Source organism: Rana temporaria, chromosome 2 (genome assembly GCF_905171775.1).
Source record: "Rana temporaria chromosome 2, aRanTem1.1, whole genome shotgun sequence".
NCBI lineage: Eukaryota > Metazoa > Chordata > Amphibia > Anura > Ranidae > Rana > Rana temporaria.
The window spans coordinates 302,468,496-302,495,571 of NC_053490.1; the positions used below are offsets into that span (position 1 = coordinate 302,468,496).

Sequence of the window (27,076 nt, forward strand, 5' to 3'; positions counted from 1 at the left end):
ACCATTTCGTATAGGAGGGGGGCGCAGCCGCAAGTGAAGCTCTGCCTCGGCCGCGGCCGCCAGCGGGGCCAGCGGCACTGTACAAATTGTGTGCCGAGTGCACTCCTGCATCTGGGACCGTCACCTCCCGGCTCCCTTTCCTGTCCACTGCAGCCTGTTTACTCCCCCGCACTCCTGAACCCTGCATTCTGAGCGCAATGCACTCCTGATCCCTGCATTCTGAGCGTAATACATTCCTAAACCCTGCTGTCTAAGCATAACGTACTTCTGATTCCTGCATTCTGAGCCCAATGCACTCCTGATCCCTGCATTCTGAGCGTAACGCACTCCTGATCCCTGCATTCTGAGCATAACACACTCCTGAGTGCTGAATTCTGAGCGTAATTGTAACAGAATTACCCGTGACAAACAGAGACTTTGGAAGGATGAGGGGTACTCCTGTACTGGCGTCACCAAGGAGTCTTATGTCTAGGGTCACCTTATGTCTGATAGAGCCATAGGGTGACTGAGAAATTATATCCTAAATTATAGGACAGGGGACACATGTTGGATTGCTTTAACATGGACAGTAATCTACAATATATATTTTAATGTCTGTAAAGAATATTCTGACCCTACCGGTCAATAATGACTCTTTTCAATGATTAGCTCTAGCTAGTGAGTTGTTAAATGAGGCTGGCTCTTGAAAGGCCTTTCATTGTGTGATAACACTGTTTAAAGCCTATTGATGCTCAGGTGTGAATACCTCTCTGTCAGCGACAGACCGTCTGTCTAAAGATGTGGATTGAGGGGAATTCATTGTGTGATGGTGTTTTGTTTGAATTCTGTTAATGAAGGAATGTGTCTTCTCAGGTGCAGGTGAATGACTTATTGTCGGAGATGTAACGCATGGGGGATAATTAACTCCTCTATGTAATTATCTAAAAGAATGTGATTGAAGCTCATCGTGTGATGTATGGGTGGGGTGTGGTTTTGTTCCTGTGATTACTGTAACCTGTAAGACTGAAAGTTACCATTAAAAGTGTTCATACATTTTGAAGCAGAGAATCGAGCGGTCAGTCTCATTTTCTGGGGAATTGATATGGATCGTGCCTGCTGGTTGGTCTGTGTGTCGGATAAGCTGTCGTGGGTTGATGGAAGGTCGTAAACGGTGGTGACCGTTACAGTAATACACTTCTAAACCCTGCTATTTAAGTGTAAAAGCACTCTTGAACCCTGCATTTGGAGCATAACACACTCCTGAGTGCTGAATTCTGAGCGTAATTGTAACAGAATTACCCGTGACAAACAGAGACTTTGGAAGGATGAGGGGTACTCCTGTACCGGCGTCACCAAGGAGTCTTATGTCTAGGGTTACCTTATGTCTGATAGAGCCATAGGGTGACTGAGAAATTATATCCTAAATTATAGGACAGGGGACACATGTTGGATTGTTTTAACATGGACAGTAATCTACAATATATATTTTAATGTCTGTAAAGAATATTCTGACCCTACCGGTCAATAATGACTCTTTTCAATGATTAGCCCTGGCTAGTGAGTTGTTAAATGAGGCTGGCTCTTGAAAGGCCTTTCATTGTGTGATAACACTGTTTAAAGCCTATTGATGCTCAGGTGTGAATACCTCTCTGTCAGAGACAGACCGTCTGTCAAAAGATGTGGATTGAGGGGAATTTATTGTGTGATGGTGTTTTGTTTGAATTCTGTTAATGAAGGAATGTGTCTTCTCAGGTGCAGGTGAATGACTTATTGTCGGAGATGTAACGCCTGGGGGATAATTAACTCTATGTAATTATCTAAAAGAATGTGATTGAAGCTCATCGTGTGATGTATGGGTGGGGTGTGGTTTTGTTCCTGTGATTACTGTAACCTGTTGTACTGTATATAAGACTGAAAGTTACCATTAAAAGTGTTCATACGTTTTGAAGCAGAGAATAGAGCGGTCAGTCTCATTTTCTGGGGAATTGATATGGATCGTGCCTGCTGGTTGGTCTGTGTGTCGGATAAGCTGTCGTGGGTTGATGGAAGGTCGTAAACGGTGGTGACCGTTACAGTAATACACTTCTAAACCCTGCTATTTAAGTGTAAAAGCACTCTTGAACCCTGCATTTGGAGCATAATGCTCTTCTAATCTCTGCATGCTGAGCATAACACACCCCTCATCCCTGCATTCTAAGCACAATGCACTCCTGAACCCTGCATTTTGAGCATAATGCACTCCTGAACCCTGCATTCTGAGCATAATGCACTCTTAAACCCTGCCATCTAAATGTAACGCACTCCTGAACTCTGCATTCTGAGCATAATGCAATCCTAAACCCTGCCATCTAAACGTAACACACTCCTGAACCCTGCATTCTGGACGTAATGCACTTTTAAACCCTGCACGCTCTTGTAATACTCTTGTAATACTTGTTTTATTTTATGTCCACAAACACACTATGGGGGTTATTTATGAAAGTGCAGTCGCTGTAGATCTGACAGGGACATGCAAGGAAAATAAAAAACAGCATTTTAGCTTGCACATGATTGGATGATAAAATCAGCAGAGCTTCCACATTTCTGATCTTCCCCTCAGATCTACAGCGACTGCACTTCCAAGTGCACTTGCTGTGCACTTGTAGTGCAAAGTGGATTTGCCTTCCGTAAATAACCCCTTGTGTTTGCGACCTACGTTTGGGGTTAACAATGTATTATCACCCGCAGTAGACCACAAAGGCAGTGAATTTTGAACACGGTGCAGGAAACACACATGGAATATGCCTTTCTGGCACCGCGTTCTGGTGTGAACCAGCCCTAACAGGTCGCTCACTGTTCCTGGTGATCTTTGATTTCACCAGTGTTGTTCAAGTAGATCTCCATCTCTCTAAGGTTGCCTACCCCTGGGATAGAATTTTTTTTTGACCCTCCAGTAAGTGTAGCGCTGAGTATATATGTTTGTTCTTGTTCCAACAAAAGTAGAAAGGCAGTTAACAGTAAGTTAATTAAACATGTTTAGGATAAACATAGACCTATACTCTAAAACAGGGTTTCTTAACCAGGGTTCCATGGTTTCGAGCAATCTCTCCACTAACTATCACCGTAAAGTGTCTTGAGTTGTAGATATAGTAATTTTCTGTAGGGGTTCCCTGACACAGGAAGGTTAGTTCAAGGGTCCCTTTGTGTTGAAAAGGTTGAGAAAGGCTGCTCTACAAAAAGGTTAAATAAAAAAAAAAGTGGGCCGAATTGGTAAACCACTTGGACTTTTTCTGCCCATCAATCCTCTATGTTCATGTTCTTAGTTTGTCTTACCAAAGCTTACGTGCCATATTAATATTATATACAGTATACAGTATTAATATACACAAAAAGGGAAATATATTTACATGTCTTTGCCTATACCGATTTTAATGGCAAAAAAACATATTAGGAGACGAGTTATGGGCTTGTTGCCCTGATGAACAATAGTAAGCAGATGGTGTGGAAAGCAATCAAAAGTTCTATTTAGCCAACACACATGTTGTAACAACCAATTTATTGTCCAGTGCCAAGCAATAGTTAGAAGCTTGTAATTGCGTTAGAACAGCAAACTTCTGTCTGCACCTTACCTGCAGAACTAAAATACAAATCAGATTTGGTAAATTCTGTAAAGAAATGGAAGTGAGTCAGTGCAGGACAGCTACTATGTCTGCATCAATGGCTCTCGCCAGGCAATGCATTTTACTCAGCAGGCTGTTAAACTATTTTATCGTTTTCATCAAGCTGTCATATAGCTTTGACAAAGAGCAGTTTACTACCTTAAATGTGAGGGTAAATAAACACAATTTTTTGAACCTGTCACTTTGACTGCCTATATATTTAAGCACTGTCAACTGCAAACATTTGATGCATATATAAGCAAGTGTATTTACAGAATGCCTTCACACATGAAGACACAACATTTTACAGCAATAGCTTTAATATTATCTTTTGCATGAAAGCTTTTCACGTCTTTCATAATTGAAAAAACATATTTTCCACTGCACTTATAAGGACAAATAGCTTCTTCTTTAATATGAACCAAAAACAGAGACAAAACTTGGAGATGCCTTCACCAGAACATTTAGCAATTGGATCTAAATGAAAACCTGGGTTTAAAATGGTGTTAAACCCAAAACCAGAAATATAATATATTGCAGCTTACAAATCATTAGATATGGTGGCTGCAATCCTTTTCCTTTTTAGGCTTTTTCCCCCTCTGTTTTCACCTGATGATCTGGACAGTAACACACCTCCTGTATTAGGGTGCCTACCTGATGGATAAAGGAGCACAGCGGCAATGCTAATCTGGGGGAAGGGGAGTATTAGATGCACTAGTAGATTTAGATTTACCAACAAACTGAAGCCAAACTCTAGCTCCACACTGCAGGTACACAAGTTACACCATCAAACCGCTACATTTGCAGGACAGCTTGTTCTGTTCAAAAACAACAGGATTACTGGCTGGACCACCAGATGAAAATAAAGGAGAAATAATGATTAATAGCTATTGGGAAAACTCTGAGGCCCCATACACACGAGAGGATTTATCCGCAGATACGGTCCAGCGGACCGTATCCGCGGATAAATCCTCTCGAGGATTTCAGAGGATTTCTATGCGATGGCGTGTACACACCATCGCATTGAAATCCGCGCTGAAATCCTCTGCCGATGACGTGTCGCGCCGTCGCCACTATTATGACGCGGCGACGGGCGCGACGCTGTCATATAAGGAATTCCACGCATGCGTCAAATCATTACGACGCGTGCGGGGAATCCCTTTAGACGGATGGATCCGGTAAGTCTGTACAGACGAGCGGATCCATCCGTTGGAATGGATTCCAGCAGATGGATTTGTTGTGCATGTCAGCAAATATCCATCTGCTGGAAATCCATCCCAGGGGAGATTTCTCTGCGGATAAATATCCGTTGGCGTGTACACACCATAGGATCTATCCGCAGAAACCCATTTGATGGGATTTATCTGCGGATAGATTCTATGGTGTGTATGGGGCCTCAGAATATACTAAATCGTTGGTAACACCCTACAAACTATCAAAAATATTCCCATCCTTATCTCCCCTTTGTTAGAGATGTAATGACAAAGTTGATACTCTATATCAGTGATGGCGAACCTTGGCACCCCAGATGTTTTGGAACTACATTTCCCATGATGCTCATGCACTCTGCAGTGTAGTTGAGCATCATGGGAAATGTAGTTCCAAAACATCTGGGGTGCCAAGGTTCGCCATCACTGCTCTATATCATACCCTTTGGAATTTCAAAACTTTATATAGAAGTTGAATTTCTTCCTTCATTGCGTCCCGTACAGTAAATCTAATTTCACTTACTCCCGCTATGGCTCTCTTAGGAATAAATTTGGACTTCTATCATCTAAATTACAGAATAGTAGCCAATATTTGTATAACCGCAAGGCTTACAATAACAAAGTTATTGAGATCTACTAATGCTCCTAACCTTTCTGGTGTAATTTTAATATTGAATAAAGAAGCTCATTATGAGTTAATGTTAGCCTACAACAACTACTATACCACGGCTAGATTTACTAAATCTTGGCAAGCTCGGATTCTCCACACTAGAGCTTCAAAATACAGTAATGGCCGAAATTGTTTGCACCCCAGAAATTGTTTTGCTATACACATGTGTATTCCCTTTGTGTGTCACACAAAACTACAAAAATGGGCTGGTCAACATGCTTGGCACCCTTTCAAAATTGTGGATAAATAAGTTTGTTTCAAGCATGTGATGCTCCTTTAAATTCATCTGGGGCAGGTAACAGGTGTGGGCAATATAAAAATCACACCTGAAAGCAGATAAAAAGGAGAGAAGTTCACTTAGTCTTTGCATTGTGTGTCTGTGTGTGCCACACTAAGCATGGACAACAGAAAGAGGAGAAGAGAACTGTCTGAGGACTTGAGAACCAAAATTGTGGAAAAATATCAACAATCTCAAGGTTACAAGTCCATCTCCAGAGATCTAGATTTGCCTTTGTCCACAGTGCACAACATTATCAAGAAGTTTGCAACCCATGGCACTGTAGCTAATCTCTATGGGCATGGACGGAAGAGAAAAATGTATGAAAGGTTGCAACGCAGGATAGTCCGGATGGTGGATAAGCAACCCAAACAAGTTCCAAAGAAATTCAAGCTGTCCTGCAGGCTCAGGGAGCATCAATGTCAGTGCGAACTATCCGTCAACATTTAAATGAAATGAAATGCTATGGCAGGAGAGCCAGGAGGACCCCACGGCTGACACAGAGACATAAAAAAGCAAGACTACAGTTTGACAAAATGTACTTGAGTAAGTCAAAATCCTTCTGGGAAAACATCTTGTGGACAGATGAGACCAAGATCATGCATCATTCTATTGTTTACCAAAAATGGGATGAGGCCTACAAAGAAAAGAACACAGTACCTACAGTAAAATATGGTGGAGGTTTAATGATGTTTTGGGGTTGTTTTGATGCCTCTAACACTGGGTGCCTTCAATGTGTGCAAGGCATCATGAAATCTGAGGATTACCAAAGGATTTTGGGTCGCACTGTAGAGCCCAGTGTCAAAAAGCTGGGTTTGCATCCGAGATCTTGGGTCTTCCAGCAGGACAATGACCCCAAACATACATCAAAAAGCACCCATAAATGGATGGCAACAAAGCGCTGGAGAGTTCTAAAGTGGCCAGCAAAGAGTCCAGATCTAAATCCCATTGAACACCTGTGGAGAGATCTTAAAATTGCTGTTGGGAAAAGGCGCTCTTCCAATAAGAGAGACCTGGAGCATTTTGCAAAGGAAGAGTGGTCCAAAATTCCGGGTGAGAGGTGCAAGAAGCGTATTAATGGTTATAGGAAGAGACTGATTTCAGTTATTTTTTCCAAAGGGTGTGCAAATATTAAGTTAAGGGTGCCAAGAATTTTGACCAGCCCATTTTTGGAGTTTTGTGTGACATTATGTCCAATTTGCTTTTTTTCCTCCCTTTTTGGGTTTGTTCGAATACACACAAAGGGAATACACATGTGTATAGCAAAACATGTGTTACTGCAATACTTTTCTGTGAGAAATACTTGATTTTCTGGAAAAATTTCAGGGGTGCCAACAATTTTGGCCATGATTGGATCTTAAAGACTTACAGTTATTTATAAAGTGTATATTACTCACAAAACAGAGTTTTCTATATAATTCTATCACCTTGCCCAAGTTTTGGTCGCCATGATGTTTATATTTGACCTTTGGAATGTCCTTTTTAGTGTTTACCTTTCTTGAAATATCTCAATAAAATATCTTTTAGGGGAAAAAGCCAGAATAAAAAAAACTATGCAGCCATCACAATTGGCAATATAATAAATGTTTGCTTTTGGGTTTAATACTGCTTTAAATAAATATGTAGGCTGCCCTTGCTGACCTTGTTTGAAAATTGCTATTTGTCTGGTTGTTTCTAGCTTTTGTACTTTCTCAGTCACGTGTGCAGCAAGTGAAGTCATAACAAGGTTAGAACACCTTATTTGCACTCCTGCTCCAAATCAGTAACCTAAAAAGTATTGTAGCTTTGGAAGCATAGTAAGGCAACTCGCACTTTAAGGCCCCGTACACACGACCGAACATGTCTGCTGAAACTGGTCCGCGGACCAGTTTCAGCAGACATGTTCAGTCGTGTGTAGGCCCGAGCGGACAGGATTCCAGCATACATTTGCCCGCCGGGCCTTTTTCCAGCGGGCAAATATTTCCCAACTTGTTTTAAAACAGCCCGCTGGAATCCTGTCCGCTCGGACATGTTCGGTCGTCTGTACAGACCTACCGTACATGTCCGAGCGCCCGCCATCCCTCGCATGCGTCGAATGACTTCGACGCATGTGTGGAAGCATTGAACTGGCAGGGCCGCCCACGTCGCCGGGTCATCGTCGCGGCGACGGCGCGGCCACGCCCTGTGTATTGTTTACGCGCGGATTTCTGTATGATGGTGAGTACAGCCACCATACAGAAATCCCCAGGCAGACATGTACGGTGAAAACGGTCCGGCGGACCGGTTTCATCGTACATGTTTGCTCGTCTGTACGAGGCATAAGAGAGGTCCATAATGTCAGCCTGTATGTAACTCTCAAATTTTCCTTTTAAATAAAGTTTTTGGGAACCTACAAAACTGCACCGTCCTTAGTTGACTTCTAGAGTCCAGGTAGCAGGTGAGATGTTTCAATTAGGAATGAGGAAATTCCCACATAAATATGAAATGGATCAGGACAGGTCTTAATTTTCTAAGGTTTTTTTTTTTTTTACTTTTTAAAACTTAGAACTTTTTAAAACTTGGAACTTTTAAAAACTTGGAGCTATCTTTGTAAATCATGTATTATATGAATTGTTTTTGTTGTTGAAAATTATAATCATAGTTCTGTACTGCAGTGGTCAAAACTGTTGATTTTCTTTGCTGGGAGCCTTGGTTTTAGCCCCACTAAGGCACTCTCTACAGTTTAAAAAAAAAAAAGATTTTGACAATCTTCTCATTCAGGCAAAGAATCATCCCCTGGCCCACGCACACACATGCATACCCACCTATGGCATGCTTTCCACCTCTCCAATGCTCCATCAGAGCCTTCTGTAAATACTTAGACCTTTCAGGTGCAGAGGAACACAAGAACTCCTCCCAGAATGCAGCGCTCAGCAGCCATTGACCTGACCTTTGTCACCTGATGAGGAAGAGAGAGAATTTAACCCTGCATATGCTCCAACACCATCTCACATGGAGTTTACACAGGGTTAATACTTACCGGCTGTAACAGAAGAACGTAGTGGCAGGGGGGGCATGAGGAAGGTGTATTAGCAGGTGAGGGTTTCTCTTAGAAGATAACTTCGAGTTCACAATGTGACACAGGCTTCCAATACATTCGTGCATGTTTCATTCTTGTGCTTCCATTTTCTCAAAAACTCCAAACCACACTGATTGTATAACTGGCTGACCATCACACAGCCCTTTTTGCATGTGTGCTAATAGCTCAAACCTGTGTATAGTATATATGCCAAAAGGGAGAGCTATGTAGTTAAGCTATGCCAGGAAGTACTTAAGGACATAGCATAGATACACAGAACAGGCATAGAAAAGATGAAAATTATATATAATTTTGAAATGTGTGGTCAAAAGATAATTAAAAAAAATTAAAACAATCCATAAATGAGGTCACAACAGTAATTAATATAATGTATAAACACGCTATTAAATATACACATCTATGCAAGCTTACACAGAACCTTTGCTATTACCAATTACTACAAAGACATAATTGTACCATTCATGCTGTACTAAACATGCATGCACATGCATCCATTAGCATAGAAAAGCAACCAGTTTACGTAGTCTAGTCACAACCATACTGTACATGCATACAGCATTAGTGGGCAGGATCTGCAAAAATGTCTACTATGTTATAAAACACCTACCGCACACAGTACCTCCTGTACATTGCAAAAGTGACATTCCATTGTACCTGACCCTAAACAAGACTGTTGTGCTCCCCTACTGAAATATTAAAGTGTTACTAAACCCGGGACCCTGCATTCACTATATCTGGTCTCCCACAGTACACAGAAAATGGAAATGCAATAGTTTTAGTAAATAAAAATCTGCTAAATACCTTTTCTCATTAGCAGCATATAGAAGTCTTGTGACTTCTATCAGTGTCCAGTCAAGCACTGATTAAAACTTGTAGGAGGAGTTTTAATTCTCCTCTGACTGTGCTATGAGGCTACATGACTAATGGCAATCTCTGGACAGTGCTGATTGCCCTGTGCTGATTACAGGCACCATACCAAAAAGAAAAACAAACTCTATAGCAATACACACCAAACCGAGCATGTGCAGAGTGCTTCCAAGAATATCAGGAGATGGATTGGGGACTGTGGAAGAAGTGGAGGATCAGAAAAAACAGGCTCAAACAGCCTTTTTACAAAACGCTGAGGAGTAACCCTTTATGTTCCACAGTGAGTATAACAAGCATGCTTTACTGCATATACAGACCACTTTTACTTTTGTGGGTTTAGTAACACTTTAACTTGCTGAATTAAGATTAGTATATTTCAAATTCAGTGTATTTAACAGGCTCAGCAATGCACCCTTTTTTTCTCCCTCTTGCAACTAACAGACCATAAAAAATGTTCAAAGTAAGATTTGCATATTTCATATACATTGATTGCATTATAGCTGAATAAAGATTAATCTGCTTATTGCTCAGCATTAAACACAGAGCTTTGCAGCTTGCATATAAATTACTTGAATTACAGTACAAAACACAGACATAGGTCAAAAACTAAACTGCCAGCAACATGTTATTCGTTGTAAATATGGATACATTTTACAATTAGATTTTTAAAAGGTCTGTGTGTATGAGACAGGCCAACTGAATTTCTGATAAGTTGTCAATAATGCAGTCAACAGCACTGGAGAAATATCAGGGGACTATGTTACAATGTAATAACATCTAAAGAACAAATGTACTGCTACTCATGATTTCAAGTGAATTAGAAGTTTCAAGATGGCCAACTCTAACAAATAGCAGATACCTAATGGTGCCTGCATCTCAGCTACATTTCTCAAATAGAGCTTGTGGATATCCCACATTCCAATGATGCTCTAGTATTCAAATATTGGCCACCTTCCTGCTTAAGAACCTGCTTTGGACCTCTCTCACCTTCTACTCTACACTACTGGTCTGTTGTTATGATTTAAAGTCTAAAAGCCCTGTACACACGGCCCAGAATCTCGTCAGGAAATAACTGCAGTTTTTCCTGATGAGATTCTTGGCAAGATTCTCTTGCCGACCGATTGTACACACGGGCCATTCAAAAGAACCGCCGTTCTTTTGAATGGCACAAACGCGGTGATGTCATCGACTATGATGAGCATGCGCTCGTCACATTCGATGCCGTCGCCGCCATCTTGCTTTACCCTACCTATGCCTTGGAAGCTACTCAGCGTCAAAGTCATTTTGAGAATGCGCGGGTTTTCATGGAGAGGTAAGTATACACATGCTCAGATTTCTCGGCAGGAAAACACAAAGCCTCATACACACGCACAGCTTACTGCCCGCAGTTTTCTTGCTGGTTCTTGCCGAGAAAACCGTGCGTGTGTATGAGGCTTTAATAGTCAATACTGTATTGCAGGAGCTGGCAGATTCACATTTTTCAGCAGTAAAGCTGATTATTTTTGGATACTGGATTGTTTTAGAGACTTGCCAAACTCAAGCACCCAACAGATGTAGGCACTTTTAGGGCTCAGTCTACAAACGTTATTCTCATACCAGGTTAACTGTAATTTCACTTTTCTTGTAATGCCCAGATGAAAAACTATGTTGACAATGAATGTCAAGAAAGAGTTCTTTCGGATACTGGGGTTTATTTACTTTGCGAGAGAATTTTCCCTTAGCTTGAGTGAAAACTCTGCTGACCAACCATCATCCAATAATGTACTAGCAAATATTGTTTTTTTTTTTTACATGCAATGCTTAGACACCCTAAACTACTGCTGTAACAGTGGGTTTGTTAGTATAACATCTATCTGACTTCATATCTATTTCCGTGTCTTCAACTGGGGTTATAAAAACAAAGATAAAGCTATTGGTATACAAAACAAAGCCAATGTTCTTGCATTTTAATCCAGTGTTTCAGGATAAACACAAAAAAACTGTCAATAATTGAAAAGACATTGCACAATGATGATAAATTAGAATTTAATGTATTTAGAGTTCCTATACATAAGCTCAAATAGGCTGAAAGTACTGCTCAAATTATTGATGCCGTAGTTCAAAATTGGTCATGTATTCATTTATGTATGCACCTCTAAATCTCTGCATTCTCAGAGAAATGTGAATCACCATGGTACAACCATTTTACGGGGAATGCATAATCTTTTCCTACCTGCAGGTAATGATATCCTCGCTCTTTCCCCTTGGCCTCCTGAAGCATCAGCATTTTGTCTTGATGGTGGCCTGAGCCTGGATATGCTTCCCGTGCCTGACTGACGGTCATTGTGTGCCATGTGCTCCTTTTAAGCGTTTGCCCATCTAGGGACATTGACATCCCAGCACAGGCCAAGCATTTTCCCTCCCCGCCTCCACTCTTTAGACTCTTCAAGGTTAAGTCTCTGAAGGCACTTTCAGGAGTGTCCACTCCAAAGGGAGCTCCATGCTCCATGGCATGACGTGCCGACACCAGAAAACTGCTGTCGCTGTCAAGGTTATCATCAGAGCTCCACCACCCTGCCATCTTTGATCGGTGCTTGGGATCTGACTTGCGGTCTTTACTTTTGCTTCTCTTACTGTGACGAGGCTGGGAGTGCTGGTAGCCTTCTCCTCCTCCACGTCCTTCATATCGCATACCATTGTATTCCCTCTTAGAGGGTGTCTCCAATGAGTGGGATTTAGCAAACAGCTTTTGTACTGAGTGCACAAGGTGGCGAATGCGACTTGGACTCTCACTACGTTGCTCTGTCGTGCTGGTACGTTGGTACTGTAAGGTGTGGAAGCCATCATGATGTAGGGGTAGCTGTTTCTCAAACTGGTCCAACAGTGTAGGGGGCAAGCGGTTGATCTTGCTGGAGGTGTGAGCAATGGCGGCCATACATTCATCGCAGTCGAACTGTTGGGGGTTGTGGTGCATTCTGGGGTAAGTACCACCACTGGAGGCCCGTGGCTCTGGCATACTCACAGGACCACCTGGACAATCTTGTGTCACAGCAACACTCCGAGGAGGACAATAGTGCAGATCAAGGGAACAAGACTCAGAGGCGCTGCGCGGATAGGACTTGTGGAAATCTGGGATGTGATGAGGGAAATCCAATACTCTCTCTCTGCCTTCGGGGATGCAGTAACATGGAGGCTGTAACTGGCTGCCTTCCCCATGGTAACCTTTCATCCTGTTAATACTGAACACACGGCATCTTTCCTGCCATTCCCAGCTCTCTGGGTCTACCTGAAATAACAAAAAAAAAGTCATAAGATCTTAATAAAGGTTGTTAAAATAGACAGCTATGTTATGAAGAACAAAGGAAGGATTTTAACAGTAAATTTAGAGAGGAAATGTTTGCAAACTAGGTACCTTACTGCCATCAAAATCAAAATTAGAAACTGCAAGAACACATTATTTTGATATTTCCTTGTTACCTAAATTACCCCTAGTGAAATAAATAACAGTATTTACAATACCCCTGCAGACCGGGCAAATTACCCTTACAGTTAGTAACCCTTTATAAACGATCAATACAAAGAGGAATTTTTGTGTAACATCCTGCCAAAGGCAGCATTTAATACTTGTTTTTTATTGCCTGGAGTCTTTAAACATCCTAGAAAATTGGCTTTTTCCATAATGGATCTATTTTCTGTTGTAGCACTAGGCAGAACAGGTATGGAATGTGAACCTGGATGTAGCAGTCTCTTTTTTTCAAAGCCTGTCTTGCAAATCTACCTTAAAAATGAATGTGCTACCTTATCTCAGTCATTTATTTTTAAATAAAATGACTAATCCAAAATGTGACTGACTTGTGCTGATGCTATTTAAATGTTAAATGGAAGGTGATTAATGCCTGATTTGTGTTTACTGCTAACTGACAATCTGACCATAAATCCTGTACACACGATCGGATATCTGATGGAATCTAATCCGATAGATTTTTTGATCGGATATCCGATAAAGCTGACTTTCATCAGTCTTGCCTACACACCATCGGTCAAAAATCCAATCGTGTCCAAACGCTGTGACGTAAAACACTACGACGTGCTGAGAAAAATTAAGTTCAATGCTTCCGAGCATGCGTCGACTTAACTGAGCATGCATGGATTTTTGACCGATGGACTACCACACAGACGATCGTTTTTTTCTATTGCTTTTTTATCCATAGGAAAAATTTAAAACATGTTCTATTTTTTTTAACCGATGGAAAACAAACCGATGGGGCCCACACACGATCGGTTTGACCGATGAAAACAGTCCATCGGTCTGTTTTCATCGGACAAACCGATCGTGTGTACAGGGCTTAAGAGCAGATGAATTGGGAAACATATAACAGTTTCACTCAGAACAGCAGTCAAAGGACATCATTTAGAATAAAATTAGCTGAATTATTAATTTTGCGTCAATGTTTCAGAGGAACGCAAAGCTATAAGCTTATTAATACAAATTAATATCAAGATGTATTTAACATGTGTTCTAACATTAAACAGAATTACAATGCAAAGTCAAGATAACTGTGCTCCTTAATGTTTAAGAATGTTTTCTCACCACAGTGAATAAATTAAATAAACAAAATCATTTAAAAAAATAACAAAAAATATCAAACAATAAATGTGAAATATAAAGTCCATAATAGATCCAAGATTAATCTCAAATGTGAATAGCGCCCATTGTAAGTACTGTATACAATGCCTTATGTGGTAGATCAACACAAAGTGGCACATAATTTTGAAGTGGAAGGAAAATGATAAATGGTTTTAATTTTTTTTTACAAATAAATATCAGAAAAGTGTGGCATACATTTGTATTCAGTCCCTTTTACTCTGATACCCCTAACCAAAATCTAGTGAAGCCAAATGCCTTCCGATGTCACCCAATTAGTAAATAGAGTGCACCTGTATGTAATTTAATCCCAGTATAAATAAAGCTGTTCTGGGAAGCCATCAGAGGTTTGTTAAAGAACCTTTGTGAACAAACAGAATCATGAAGGCCAAGGAACACACCAAAATAGGTCAGGGATAAAGTTGCGGAGAAGTTTAAAGCAGGGTTAGGTTATAAAAAAATATCCAAAGCTTTGAACATCTCACGGATTACTGTTCAATCCATCATCCGGAAATGGAAAGAGTATGGCACAAATGCAAACCTACCAAGACATGGCAAGCAACCAAGAGGTCCATGATAACTCCACAGCTCAGGTGGGAGAATCTGTCCACAGGACAACTAATAGTGGTGGACTCCACAAATCTGGCCTTTATGGAAGAGTGGCAAGAATAAAGTCATAAAAAGTTTTTTTTGCAGTTTGAAGAGAAGCTACTGTATGTGGGGGACGCAGCAAACACGTGGAAGAAGGTGCTCTGGTCAGATGAGACCAAAATTTAACTTTTTGACCTAAAAGCAAAATGCTCTGTGTGGCAGAAAACTAACACTGCACATTACCCTGAACACACCACCCCCACCGTCAAACATGGTGGTGGCAGCATCATGTTGTGGGGATGCTTTTCTACAGCAGGAAAGCTGGTCAGAATTGATGGGAAAATGGTTGGACGGGCCATTTCTATTGGTTCACCACTGAAGTTGCCTGATGGTCTGATGTGCGTACACACCATCGTTCCAAAAACCGATCGGGTCAGAACGCAGTGACGTCAAACACACGACGTCCTGAATAAAACGAAGTTCAATGCTTCCAAGCATGCGTCGACTTGATTATGAGCATGCGCGGGTTTTGAACCGATGCTTTCTGTACTAACCATCGGTTTGGACCGATTGGGCAGCGGGCCATCAGTTCGATTTTAAAGCATGTTTTAAAATTTTGGACCGAAGGACAACAGACCGATGGGCTATACACACGGTCGGTTTGGACCAATGAAACTGAACCTCGGTCCATTCTCATCGGTTTTGTCCGACCGTGTGTACGCGGCCTGAGAGTCTGTAAAAGACTTGAGACTGTGGCGGACGTTCACCTTCTAGTAGGACAACAACTCTAAACATACAGCCAGAGCTACAATAGAATGGTTTAAATTAAAGCATATTAATTTGTTAGAATGGCCCAGTCAAAGTCCAGACCTAAATCCAATTGAGAATCCGTGTCAAGACTTGAAATTTGTTGTTCACAGACACTCTCCATCCAATCTGACAGAGCTTGAGCTATTTTGCAAAGAAGAATGGGCAAAAATGTCACTCTCTAGATGTGCAAAGCTGGTAGCGACATACCCAAAAAGACTTGCAGCTGTCATTGAAGATGGTTCTATAAAATATTGACTAGGAGGAGCTGAATACAAATGCATGCCACTTCATAATTATGTGACACTTTGTGTTGGTCAATTGCATAAAATCCCAATAAAATACATTTTTGGTTGTAACGTGACAAAATGTGAAAAAAAATTCAAGGCACTGTAGAAAATTTCTCTCCACCAGTATGCAGACACACTATGCACTCACCAGATTTAGTTGACCCCTCTTACAGGGAGTCGAAATGCACATAGGGGAAATTCCCAAGGGATCACAGGTATGATCACCACATAAGATCTGAGTCACTGCTGACATTCATCCAATTGTTACAAGAAATTGTACTTTAAAACTTCAAAATTGTCATGTGAGAGTAAAGAGGGAGAGAGGATAGGGCTCTCAAAGTGTGGTAATTAGAATAATTTATTATAAAATCAATAATTTTGCACTTATACCTGAGAAGGTAATAATCTCCATACTGTATATGGTAGTGGAAATGCCGGTTTGGCTCCACCTGCGTTCCAATTACCGGAAATAATGTATCCCGAGAACACCACCCAACGCGGTTTTGTCAGCCCACATCTGGCGTCATCAGGAGTCATGTGCTTGGATACGTCTAGCGCTTTTATACAATACATATACAATAAATAAACCAGCCTAGGCCAGTCTGATTAAATCCTAAAACATCCTCTAGAATTCCATGTAAAGATGATTGCTTATATATATTAATATTTGTGATTGTGTTTGTATAATTATTGAGGATGGTTTAGGATTTAGGATTCAATCACAAATATTAAAATGTGTAGCACATGTGTCTTGTTTCTCACATGACCCCTCCAAGCTGGCCACCACAAAAGTACATAGGCTTTCCAGCCTCAAAGAGGGAGAGTGCTGCCTGTCAGTGTCTGCGGGGGATTTCTTCCCCCCTCCTTCTTCCTGTTTCACTGACTGAATCTAATGTAATATGAGCTTACCTACACAGAGCTTCTGTTCACTCTGCAACCTCCTCTGTGTCCCTATTGGCAGGTGGAAAAAAGCCAGTTAAAGGAGCAGTTACAGGAGCCAATCAGAGAGACTTTAACAAGCAGAGGCGTATCTAGTGAAAATGGCGCCTATGGCAAGCATTGAAACTGCGACCCTGTGAAAAGATTTTAAGTGTACAGGGCCGTGTTTTCACTGCATGAAATGCACACAGATATTCAGTACATCAGTACAGGCAGGCAGACCAATTCAGATCAATTGAACAGGACACACTGCAGACTGACAGTCTCCACTGCCAATCTGTGTGGAGCTCGGCTCATGCAGCCACGCTCTCCTCTGGCTGTTCCTTGTCTGAATAGGGTGACCACGTGTCCCGGATTGCCCGGGACAGTCCCGCATTTTTCAGGTCTGTCCCGGGCACCTTCATCCCAGGACAATACAGTGTCCCGGAATGAAACTGACAAAGCCACCCCCCCCGGGGGAATCTGATGCCCCCAAAAAAGGTTGCCATATCACCGCTTTACTCACTGACAGTTCTTGTCCTGGCAAGGAATTCCTGGAGGAGCACAATCCCTGCCCCCTGTTTGTGATTGGAGAAATCATAAATCCCAAAACTTGTGTCCAATCACTGTGCTGTGAGTCGTTACAGCACAAGCTGATTTTGGGAAGGGGGGTCAGTGTCCCTGAATTGTAGTTTGGAAATGTGGTCACCCTATGTCAGAAGCACTCGCATCTCAGCACCTAAGGATGGGAGCAGAGCAGAGAATCACTCTGCCAGCCGGGACTAATTGAGTAGCGGGGCAGCTTGATGTACATGCGCCCCGAAATTGAAGAAAAAGTCCCTCCTTTACGCCCAATTCCTTGGCCCCTATTTTGACCTGATGGGACCCAGGAAACTGTAATTGCATCCCCCCATAAGCAAGTAGGAACGGGGAGAAGTTTAAAAAGCTCTAGTTATAAATTCAGTGAAGAACTTTAATGCTGGCGTCCCTGCTCTCTAGAGCCCCCTTCATATGGCGCCCATGGCACTTTCTAAAGCTGCCATACCCTAAATACGCCACTGTTAACAAGCCACAGGAAGCAGCAACAAAGGACTCTGGAATATGAAGTTCCAGTTCCAGCACAGAGCAGCCCCATAGCCTTGTATAGCGACAAAAACTACCAAGACCAGCATTCTCTGTGGGCAGGAAAGAGAGAGACTCCATTTTGATTCCCTTAAGAGAGGTCAGTGAGCATGAGAAGGTGAAAGAGATCAGACCTGAGGGAGAGATGCTGTCTCTCAGGTGACTTCACCATGCAATTCAGGCCTCTATCGCCAGTCGGGACATCCTGCCTCAGAGAGGGGGATTTCAGGTGCATATCCAAGTGTGAGGTGACTAATTGGGTCGCCAGGAGAGCCTGCCTGTTCCAGGACGTTTGTTTGGGCCTTGATCATAGAATTGGGTGCCCATTTGCAAGAAACAGAGACACTGCACCACAGAAGGAGTTATATAAACAATGTATACAGACATCATTGCTGGTAGTCATCTTGCTGACACTTATAGTGCCACAGGGATAAAGGATAAGGTCATCAATTTCTGGCACAATGTATACATACATCATTGTCCTCTCACCCTGCTTGACAATCTAGGGCCAGTTGTGTTGTTTGGCCCTGCTATCCATAAGTTAAATTGCACCAACGAAAGTGGCTAACTGAAGACACCAAATCTTATTTTTTCTTCAAAATAACTGAAGCTACTAGTGCCATATGGATCCGCACACACATATTCAGGGCACTTTATATGCATTGGGTGTGTGGAACAGTTTATCTAAGAAGTTAGGCCATTGCATGTTGATTTGTAGACATGTGCACAGAAAAAAAATTCGTTTTTTTTTGTTCTGTTTCGTATCGTTCCGTAGGTTCGTTTCCGTTCGTTTTTCGTAAGACGCCCGTTTTCCTGTTCGTTCCCGTTCGTTTTTCGTACGACGCGATTTTTTCGTATTCCGATCGTTTCGTATTTTGGTTACCGTTTGATTTTCGTACATGCGGGATGGTTCGTTATTCTGTTTAATTCATGTTCGTTACTTGTTAGACAATAATTTTCGTGAATTTTCGTCATTTTGTACTTTCGTAAATATATCGTGGGATTCGCGGCACTTTCAACACGCGGCTCATCCATATTAACTATTGTTAAGCCCCATACACTTGGTCAGACTTTTTTAACAACAAACATAAAAACGATAGTTTTACCGAACGTTCGTTCGTTTTTAAACTCCATCAGAAAACCATTTTTGGGTTCCAGGTTCAAAAGTCTGGCCAACTGATCTCTCCCTTCAGACGAAAATCCACAGAAAAGTTTATTTGGCTTTACTGTACTACTGTACTCAGCACAAAAGAGAAGCTGCTTCACTAACTAACTACACTCACTGTCCATTCAAAAAACGAAAATTACATCTTATAACAAAAGATTTGTATTCTGTATTTTGAAACCAAATTACGAACAGAAAAAAGGAATTCAGAATATAGAATACAAATCTTTTGTTATAGATGTCATATGAACATACAAACAGAAAAAGGATTCAAACAAAATGAAAATACAGAATGAAAATCTTTTGTTAGATGTCATATGAACATACGACTGAAAATCAAAATACGAACAGAACAAGGATTCAAACAAAATATCATTTTCGTTCTTTTGCTGTTTTCGTTTTGTCGTATTTTCGTCGGATCGTTCGTTCGTATTTGCGGTTGTTCGTTATGCGGCTCATTCGTAATCCCTTCGTTTTCATATTTTGGTGCTTTAATTTTTTCGTATGTACACATTATTCTGCGGGTACGAAAATGAACATTTTCGTACGAAAATAACATTCGTACGAACGGGAATGCACATATCTATTGATTTGAATAAAGTGTTTAAAGTTGGGCCTGTGGTGTCAGGGGACAGAGGAGAGAGGCCTGACACAAAAAGCCAACCTGAGTAAAGGTAACCAATCCAATTTAAAGTGTCATATTGTGCTTTATTTACAATTTAAGTTTGCCTCTGCTCTTGTGGACATTCTAAGGTTTGAAATCCACTGAAAGCAGCTTGAATATACGATTGAGAGCTTTATTGCTCTAAAAAATATCAATTATTGCTCTCCAGCAGAGTAACGGACTGAACAAACAAAGCAGCTCCTATGGGATTACCACTACATATTTAAGCAATCATCTTTACACGGAATTCGGTGCTAGACGTATCCGAGCACGTGACCCCTGAAGCCGTCAGACGTGAACTGACAAAGTGGCGTTGGGTGGTGTTCTTAGGATATGTAATTTCCAGTAGTTGGAACGCAGGTGGAGCGCAAACCGGCGTTTCCACTATTATATATGCTGATTTTTACTTTCTCAGATGTAAGTTTAATATTATTAGTTTTATAATTAACAATTCTAATTACTACACTAGGAGAGCGCTCTCCTCTCTCCCTATTTACTCTCACATGATCATTTTGTGTTTTAAAGTACAGTTTCTTGTAACAATTGGATGGATGTCAGCAGTGACTCAGATCTTAAGTGGTGGCCATAACTGTGATCCCTTGGGAACTTCCCTTATTCACATTTTGACTCCCTGTAATAGGGGTCAACTGAGTCTGGTGAGTACGTTCTGTGTCTGCATGCTGGTGGAGAGACAACTTTTCTATACCCACAATGGACGCTAATTACATTTGGGAATGCTCTTGGATCTTTTATGGACTATAATGTCTAATTGTCTTGAATGTCCAGAATTAGACTTATTAATAAATATATTTCTGAATTTTTATTTTCTAAACATTTTCTGGCTGAAGTTCCGCTTTAAAGGTGCTACTTGAGAGTGAATTTGTGCCATATAAAAAAATGTATTTGGCATTTAGAGTTTTTGTCTCCATGTACTTTCTAGAATATTTTACAGCGCACCTGGTCCTCTTACAAGCATGACACTCCAGGGTCACTAGCTCGGTTTTGTCCCCCACCCCCCTTTTTAGTCTCGCATGCCCAGCTTTTTACTTGGTGAGGCCAGCTATCATAGTGATGTGTCAAATACTAGTTGCTTGGATGCCATGATTATCCTCTGGCTTCAATTATTAATTTAAGTATTTAGAACAAGCATGATACTGATGATATCAGAGTTAGTTGCATTCATAGGTCAATCACTCAGAATGTATTGAAGCCAGGACACTAAATAGATGAAAATGTATTAAAGCTTGGAAGATAATACTACCAAAAGAAAAACAATATGTGTATAATTTTTTTTTCAAGCAAAAGACAAGTTTGACTGCATTGCTGCTGTAAAGTTAAAGGGGTTGTAAAGGAAATTTATTTTTTTCATAATAAGCCTCCTTTACCTGCAGACATTTCTCTTTTCACTTCCTCAGTGTTCGTTTTTCCTCAGAAGTTGCTCTATTTCTTCTCTGTTCTGTTCACTTCCTGCTTGTCTGATTTTACTGACCACCGTGACGGGAGGGTTTCCTCCGGTGGTCAGTAACGTGCTCACCCGCTCCTGGGAACTACATCTGTATGGCAGGACCCACTCCACGTGTTAGAGACTTCAAGGAGGTGTGAATTACTGGGCGTGCCGCAATTCATACTGGGAAATGTAGTTCTTACATGAACGAGCGATGCAAACCAGGAAGTGAATGAGAGAACAGAAACTAGAATGATATAGATGAAGGAATTTACTAGGTATTTACTCGTTTTTTAACAGAATCATTGCACTATTCTGTCTGTCTACCTTGCAGACATTAATTTTAGGCAAACATTTTTTTTTCCTTTACAACTCCTTTAAATATGCTCTATTTTGTTTTCAGGAGCGTGTGCATTCCTGCTTAAACAAAGCTGCTGGTCCCACCATCCTGGTTTTGGCTATGGCATTCTCCTTGTCTGTCTGTCCACCTGCAAGGTGATTGATTGTTGCCAAACTGTGGGTGAAGACCAAACCTATTATAAAATAACCAAGCCTGTAGTCTCATGCTTATGATAGAGTGCGTAATACCTGATCAAGCTGTCTGTTTGTCTGCCATGGGCTGCAAGATTGGATTTCCCTGTCTATGATCTTGGATTGGATATCAACTATTTTCTGAACCCTGCTTGTCTTTTACCTAGACTGTCATTGAGCCACTCTGCCTTTCTGCTAGCTGCAAGTACCCGTTTGCTTTGCTCAGTTTGCTTATGCCCTGGGGGCAACTAAGTATTGGTAGGCCTGCTTGCCTTATGGGAAAGGGGGCCTGCTAGAACACAGTAGCCTGCTATAGTGTCTGACCCCCTGCGTTAGAGGTAAGCATGACAGTTGTTTTAAAAGAGTTGTATTCAGCTAATAAAGAGTTTTTGAAAATGAGTTGATTTGACTCCTCATCATGGACCATATTGTTACTTGCACTAAAAGCCAACGTTTAGAGTATTTCATTTTGGACATGCTCCAGAGTATCTAAGAACATAGCTTCAGATTTGTTAAAATTAACAAGCAGTCTAGATATTTCTCCAAGTGGGAAAAGGAAACCAGACTAAGCAAAAAAAAAGGAAGAACTTTTGTAATTTCATATTAGTAAGAGATTATCTGCAGATAAACTTGTTTAGTATTCTTTACTTGCAATCCACGGATCTGAGATATGTCCCTTTTGGCATATTTGTTGTAAGTGCTGCATGCCTCGTTCCTGTCATAATACAACTGGGATGAACTTCTGAACTTTGTAATTTTAAAATATGCCGTGGGGAAAAAAATACAAAGCTTGTAACACACTGATAAAAGCTCCATTAATCCCAATTTCCTTTAAAGGATTACTGCACTTCAAGGTCATAAAGTATGAATCACTTAGTCCTGTGGTCTGTAGCAATTTAGTAAACAGAATGGAATACCATTACTGCAGGGAAAGCTTGGTTCCCACTGCTGTTGTGTTGGGTCACTTTCTCCACTGGAGTCTGCAATACACTGATCATTTTTCCTCTAAACTTGCTCTTACAAACACTGGCCCAGATTCAGGTAGATCCGCGCAATATTTGCGTGGGCAAAGGGCAACGATTTTTGCTCTGCGCCCACGCAAATATTTTGATTTGCCCGCGATTCACGGAGCAGTAGCTCCGTAAATTGCGCGGGCGCTATGCTAATTAGCCCGGCGTAAGGGCGCCTAATGTAAATGATCCCGCCGGGGGCGGGAATCATTTAAATTAGGCGCGCTCCCGCGCCTAGCGAACAGCGCATGCTCCGTCGGGAAACTTTCCCGACGTGCATTGCGGCAAATGACGTCGCAAGGACGTCATTTGCTTCTAAGTGAACGTGAATGGCGTCCAGCGCCATTCACGAATCACTTACGTAAACGACGTGAAATTTAAATTTCACGAGCGGGAAGGGCGGCTATACTTTAGCATTGGCTGCTCCTACTATTAGCAGGAGCAGCCTTGCGCTAAAGTCGCCGTACGGAAACTCCGTACCTTGCGTGCGCAGGGCCCGCGCAACTTTTGTGAATCGGTGGTAGTATGCAATTTGCATACTATACGCCGATCACAATGGCCGCGCCCCCTAGCGGCCAACGCAAGAATGCAGCCTGAGATATGAAGGCATAAGGAGGCTTATGTCTGTCATATCCTAGGCTGCAGTCCGCGTAGCGATGTTCCTGAATCAGGGGCATTCGCTACGCGGGAGCAAAACAGCTATTGCGCCGCGCAACCTATGGTTGCGCGGGCGCAATAGCTTCTTGAATCTGGGCCACTACCTCCAACATAATCAGCTTAACTCCAGCATTTACCTATTGGGACTGCATATGAGTGCAATAACAAGTAAATACCAAATTACATGTGTGGTCAAGACAGGCTATCAAATGCTTTCACGATATCTATCTCTAATAATGTACCAGGAGGTTTTATTTGTTAGCTAAATTTATGAAGTTGCCAAGATGCTTTACAAACTGATGCAATCTCATGTACAATGTCTGTATAATCTCGCTTTGCCAACAGTGAAGTGTTAGGCCTCTTTCATACAAGTGGACTGTTCGTTTTATCAGTTCAGTCAAGTTTTTTCAAAGACATTTTTTATTACCTCCAGCTAGAGTCCTTAAAGTCCCAAAGCCATTTTTTCATGCAAAAACAAATCGTTTGTCCATTTACATCTGTTTTTCGTCCGATATGTTCTTTTAACGAAAGAAAAATAGGGCTTTGATGTTGATAGAATCAGATGTAAATGGACGATCATCTGTTTTTCCATAGAGATGCATTGATGTCTGTTTTTCATCCATCAACGGATGGATGAAAAATGGAGAAACGGTCCTTTAAGGGGCCTTTAAGTATACATCAACAAGCAATTCAATTACTATTCAATCAAATACGTGGGCACTATATAGTTCTTGGTAAAGCTAAAAGAGTTTGTACAATGTCAGAGCCTGCTTAAAGTGTAACCGTAACCAGGCTATGGACATGCCAATATTTATATGGACAGGGTTGATGAGTGATGAGCTTCCCGTAGGTCCAAATCCCACTGACAGCTTGCAAACTGGCTGCTCACAGTGCTAGAGTGCCGTGTGTCACTTATAAACATACAGACCAGACTCGGTTCCATAAGGCTCAGAGGAAGAGGAAAAATCCTCGAAACATTTCGCAGATTACTCCATATCACCATCCCATGAGACATGGGTTTTGTTTTATGACTTCTTAGAGGAATTATGTGATGTTATTCAAGTTACTAAATGTAAGGACTTCACCTACTTCTGTTTTTCAATAAAACTTTTTACCAAGGATAATGCACCAGGCCACGCACCTTTTTCTTTCCTTGCTTTAGTTCTTTGAACTCCCCCTAGTTGGCTGAGGAAGCCAGGTGAGCAATATCCATCTAGTAATCACCTTACGGAAGTACAACACATTTAGATCTAGGCCCTCCACATAGTGCAGGAGAGATTTTTCATTTGATGTTGGACTTTGTCCTATGAGGCTGCATGACCCCTGAATTTCTGTCGGACAGTGCTGATTGGCCCTAAGCTGATCACATGCACCCTCCTCAAAAAAAATTATAATTCTCTAGCAATACACACAAAAATTAGCATGTGCAGAGGGTCTCCAAGGCTCTGTACTATCAGGACATAGACTGGAGGAAGTGGAAGAAGGGGACGGTCAGAGAAGGCTGGATCAAACAGCATTTTTACACAATGCAGAGGATTAACCCCTTAGGTTCCACAGTGAGTTTAACAATCATGCTTTACTGCATATAAAGACTGATTTTAGTGTTGTGGGTTTAGTAACACTTTAACAGCTCTCCAGCCTTCTATTTTGCAATGTATACACAGAGCAAGAGCTCTAGGAAGGGAAAGCAGGGTGAGATGAACTGCTGGGTGTTATAGAGTATATGATCAACTGCAACTCCATTTTGTAATTTCCCTTCCATTTCATAGTTCTTGTTCTTAAAGAATGTGTGGGCCAGATCCAGAGAGAGAGTACGCCGGCGTATCTACTGATACGCCGGCGTACTTTCAAATTACCCGCGTCGTATCTTTAGTTTGAATCCTCAAACCAAGATACGAAGGCATCTGGGTTCGATCCGACAGGCGTACGGCTTCGTACGCCTTCGGATCCCAGATGCAATACTTTGGCGTCCGCTGGGTGAAGTTTGCGTCGTTTTCCGCGTTGGGTATGCAAATGAGCTTTTTCCGACGATCCACGAACGTACGCCCGGCCGTCGCATTCTCTTACGTCGTCTCTAGTCGGCTTTTTCCGGCGTATAGTTAAAGCTGCTATTTTGCGGCGTATAGATAGACTTGCCGTGTTAAAGTTTGGTCGTCGTTCCCGCGTCGAAATTTGAATTATTTTTTTTGCGCAAGTCGTCTGTGAATAGGGATGGACGTAAGTCACGTCTAAGTTCAAAAAATGACGTCGTTGCGACGTAATTTCGCGCAAAGCACGGCGGGAAATTTTCGAAAAACGGAGCATGCGCAGTTCAATCGGCGCGGGGACGCGCTTCATTTAAATGAATCACGCCCCCTAATCGGCGATTTGAATCCCGCCGCCAGAAATACACTACGCCGCCGTAACTTACGGCGCAAAATCTTCCTGGATTCGACTTAGAGCCAGGTAAGATACGGCGGCGTAGCGTATCTCTGATACGCTGCGCCTATCCAATTCTATGTGGATCTGGCCCTATGTGCCTTATCTTACACTTCATTCTCATTCGTTTTAGACTTTTTGCTTGAACCAAAGTTTTAATTAGAAAACCCCCACTGTATGGCTCGTTTTTAGGCCAACCATATCCTTGTAGATAAAGTTATGTTTGCTAAGTTCTTTGCAGCTGCCCAAACTAATGATGAAAAAATCTCTGTAGAAACCTGCTTAACCCTTAGAAACTTAGGAGTAAATCTACCCCTCCCCTCTCGTTTTTTACTCATATAAACTGTAACCCTTAATAAAGATTTCAGACTTGCTTTGCACACTGCCTGCTGTGTGTGTCATTGGGGTCTCCAGAATTCTGATAGGTGGTTGCTGGGGATTACCAAGATAAAGAGAGTGGTTGGATGTCCAGTAATCAATCCTTTCACTGGGAGAACCACTTGGAAGACTTTGAAGCATTTGCTGTGAACATTGAAGAAAAAAAGCAAATTTACTGCATATTAAATGTCTATATTCTGGCCAGTATTTATTTAAGATTAGGAATCTTTCTAATGTTATACAGACCCTTCTGAAATGTAATAATGGATCCTTATAGATTTAAGCAATTTTTTTAAGCTGGTATAGCTGTTAGCATAGCCAGAATAGTATTAACTTTGTGAAGTACAAGTATAGGAAGAATAAAAAAGTTATATATAGAGAAAGAGGGGCAGATCTATTGATACGCGGCGTAATTTCAAAATTCCCGCGTCGTATCTTTGTTTTGAATCCTCAAAACAAGATACGACGGCATCTCGGCTTGATCCGATAGGCGCACGTCTTCGTATGCCTTCGGATCTTAGATGCAATTTTTCGCCGACCGCTAGGTGGCGTTTTCATCGTAATCCGCATCGAGTATGCAAATTAGGTATTCACGGCGATCCCCGAACGTACGTCGGCCCGGCGCATTTTTTCCGTCGTTTGCGTTCGGCTTTTTCCGGTGTATAGTTAAGCCGCTATATGGTGGCGTACTGAATGTTAAGTATGGCCGTCCTTCCCGCGTACAATTTTGAATTTTTTGCGTCGTTTGCGTAAGTCGTTC

General features: G+C 41.6%; 1 protein-coding gene across 7 annotated transcripts in view; it reads right to left on the bottom strand.

Moving 5' to 3' along the window:
• Positions 1–27,076, bottom strand: part of DLGAP3 (DLG associated protein 3) — a 626,246-nt gene that overhangs the window by 324,485 nt on the left and 274,685 nt on the right. For all 7 annotated transcript variants that reach the window (XM_040337299.1, XM_040337293.1, XM_040337294.1 and 4 more), the window contains one exon: positions 11,910–12,962. In XM_040337299.1, coding sequence (XP_040193233.1) covers positions 11,910–12,905 — 996 coding nt within the window. In that variant the 5' untranslated portion in view covers positions 12,906–12,962. The remainder of the gene's footprint in view (positions 1–11,909; positions 12,963–27,076) is intronic.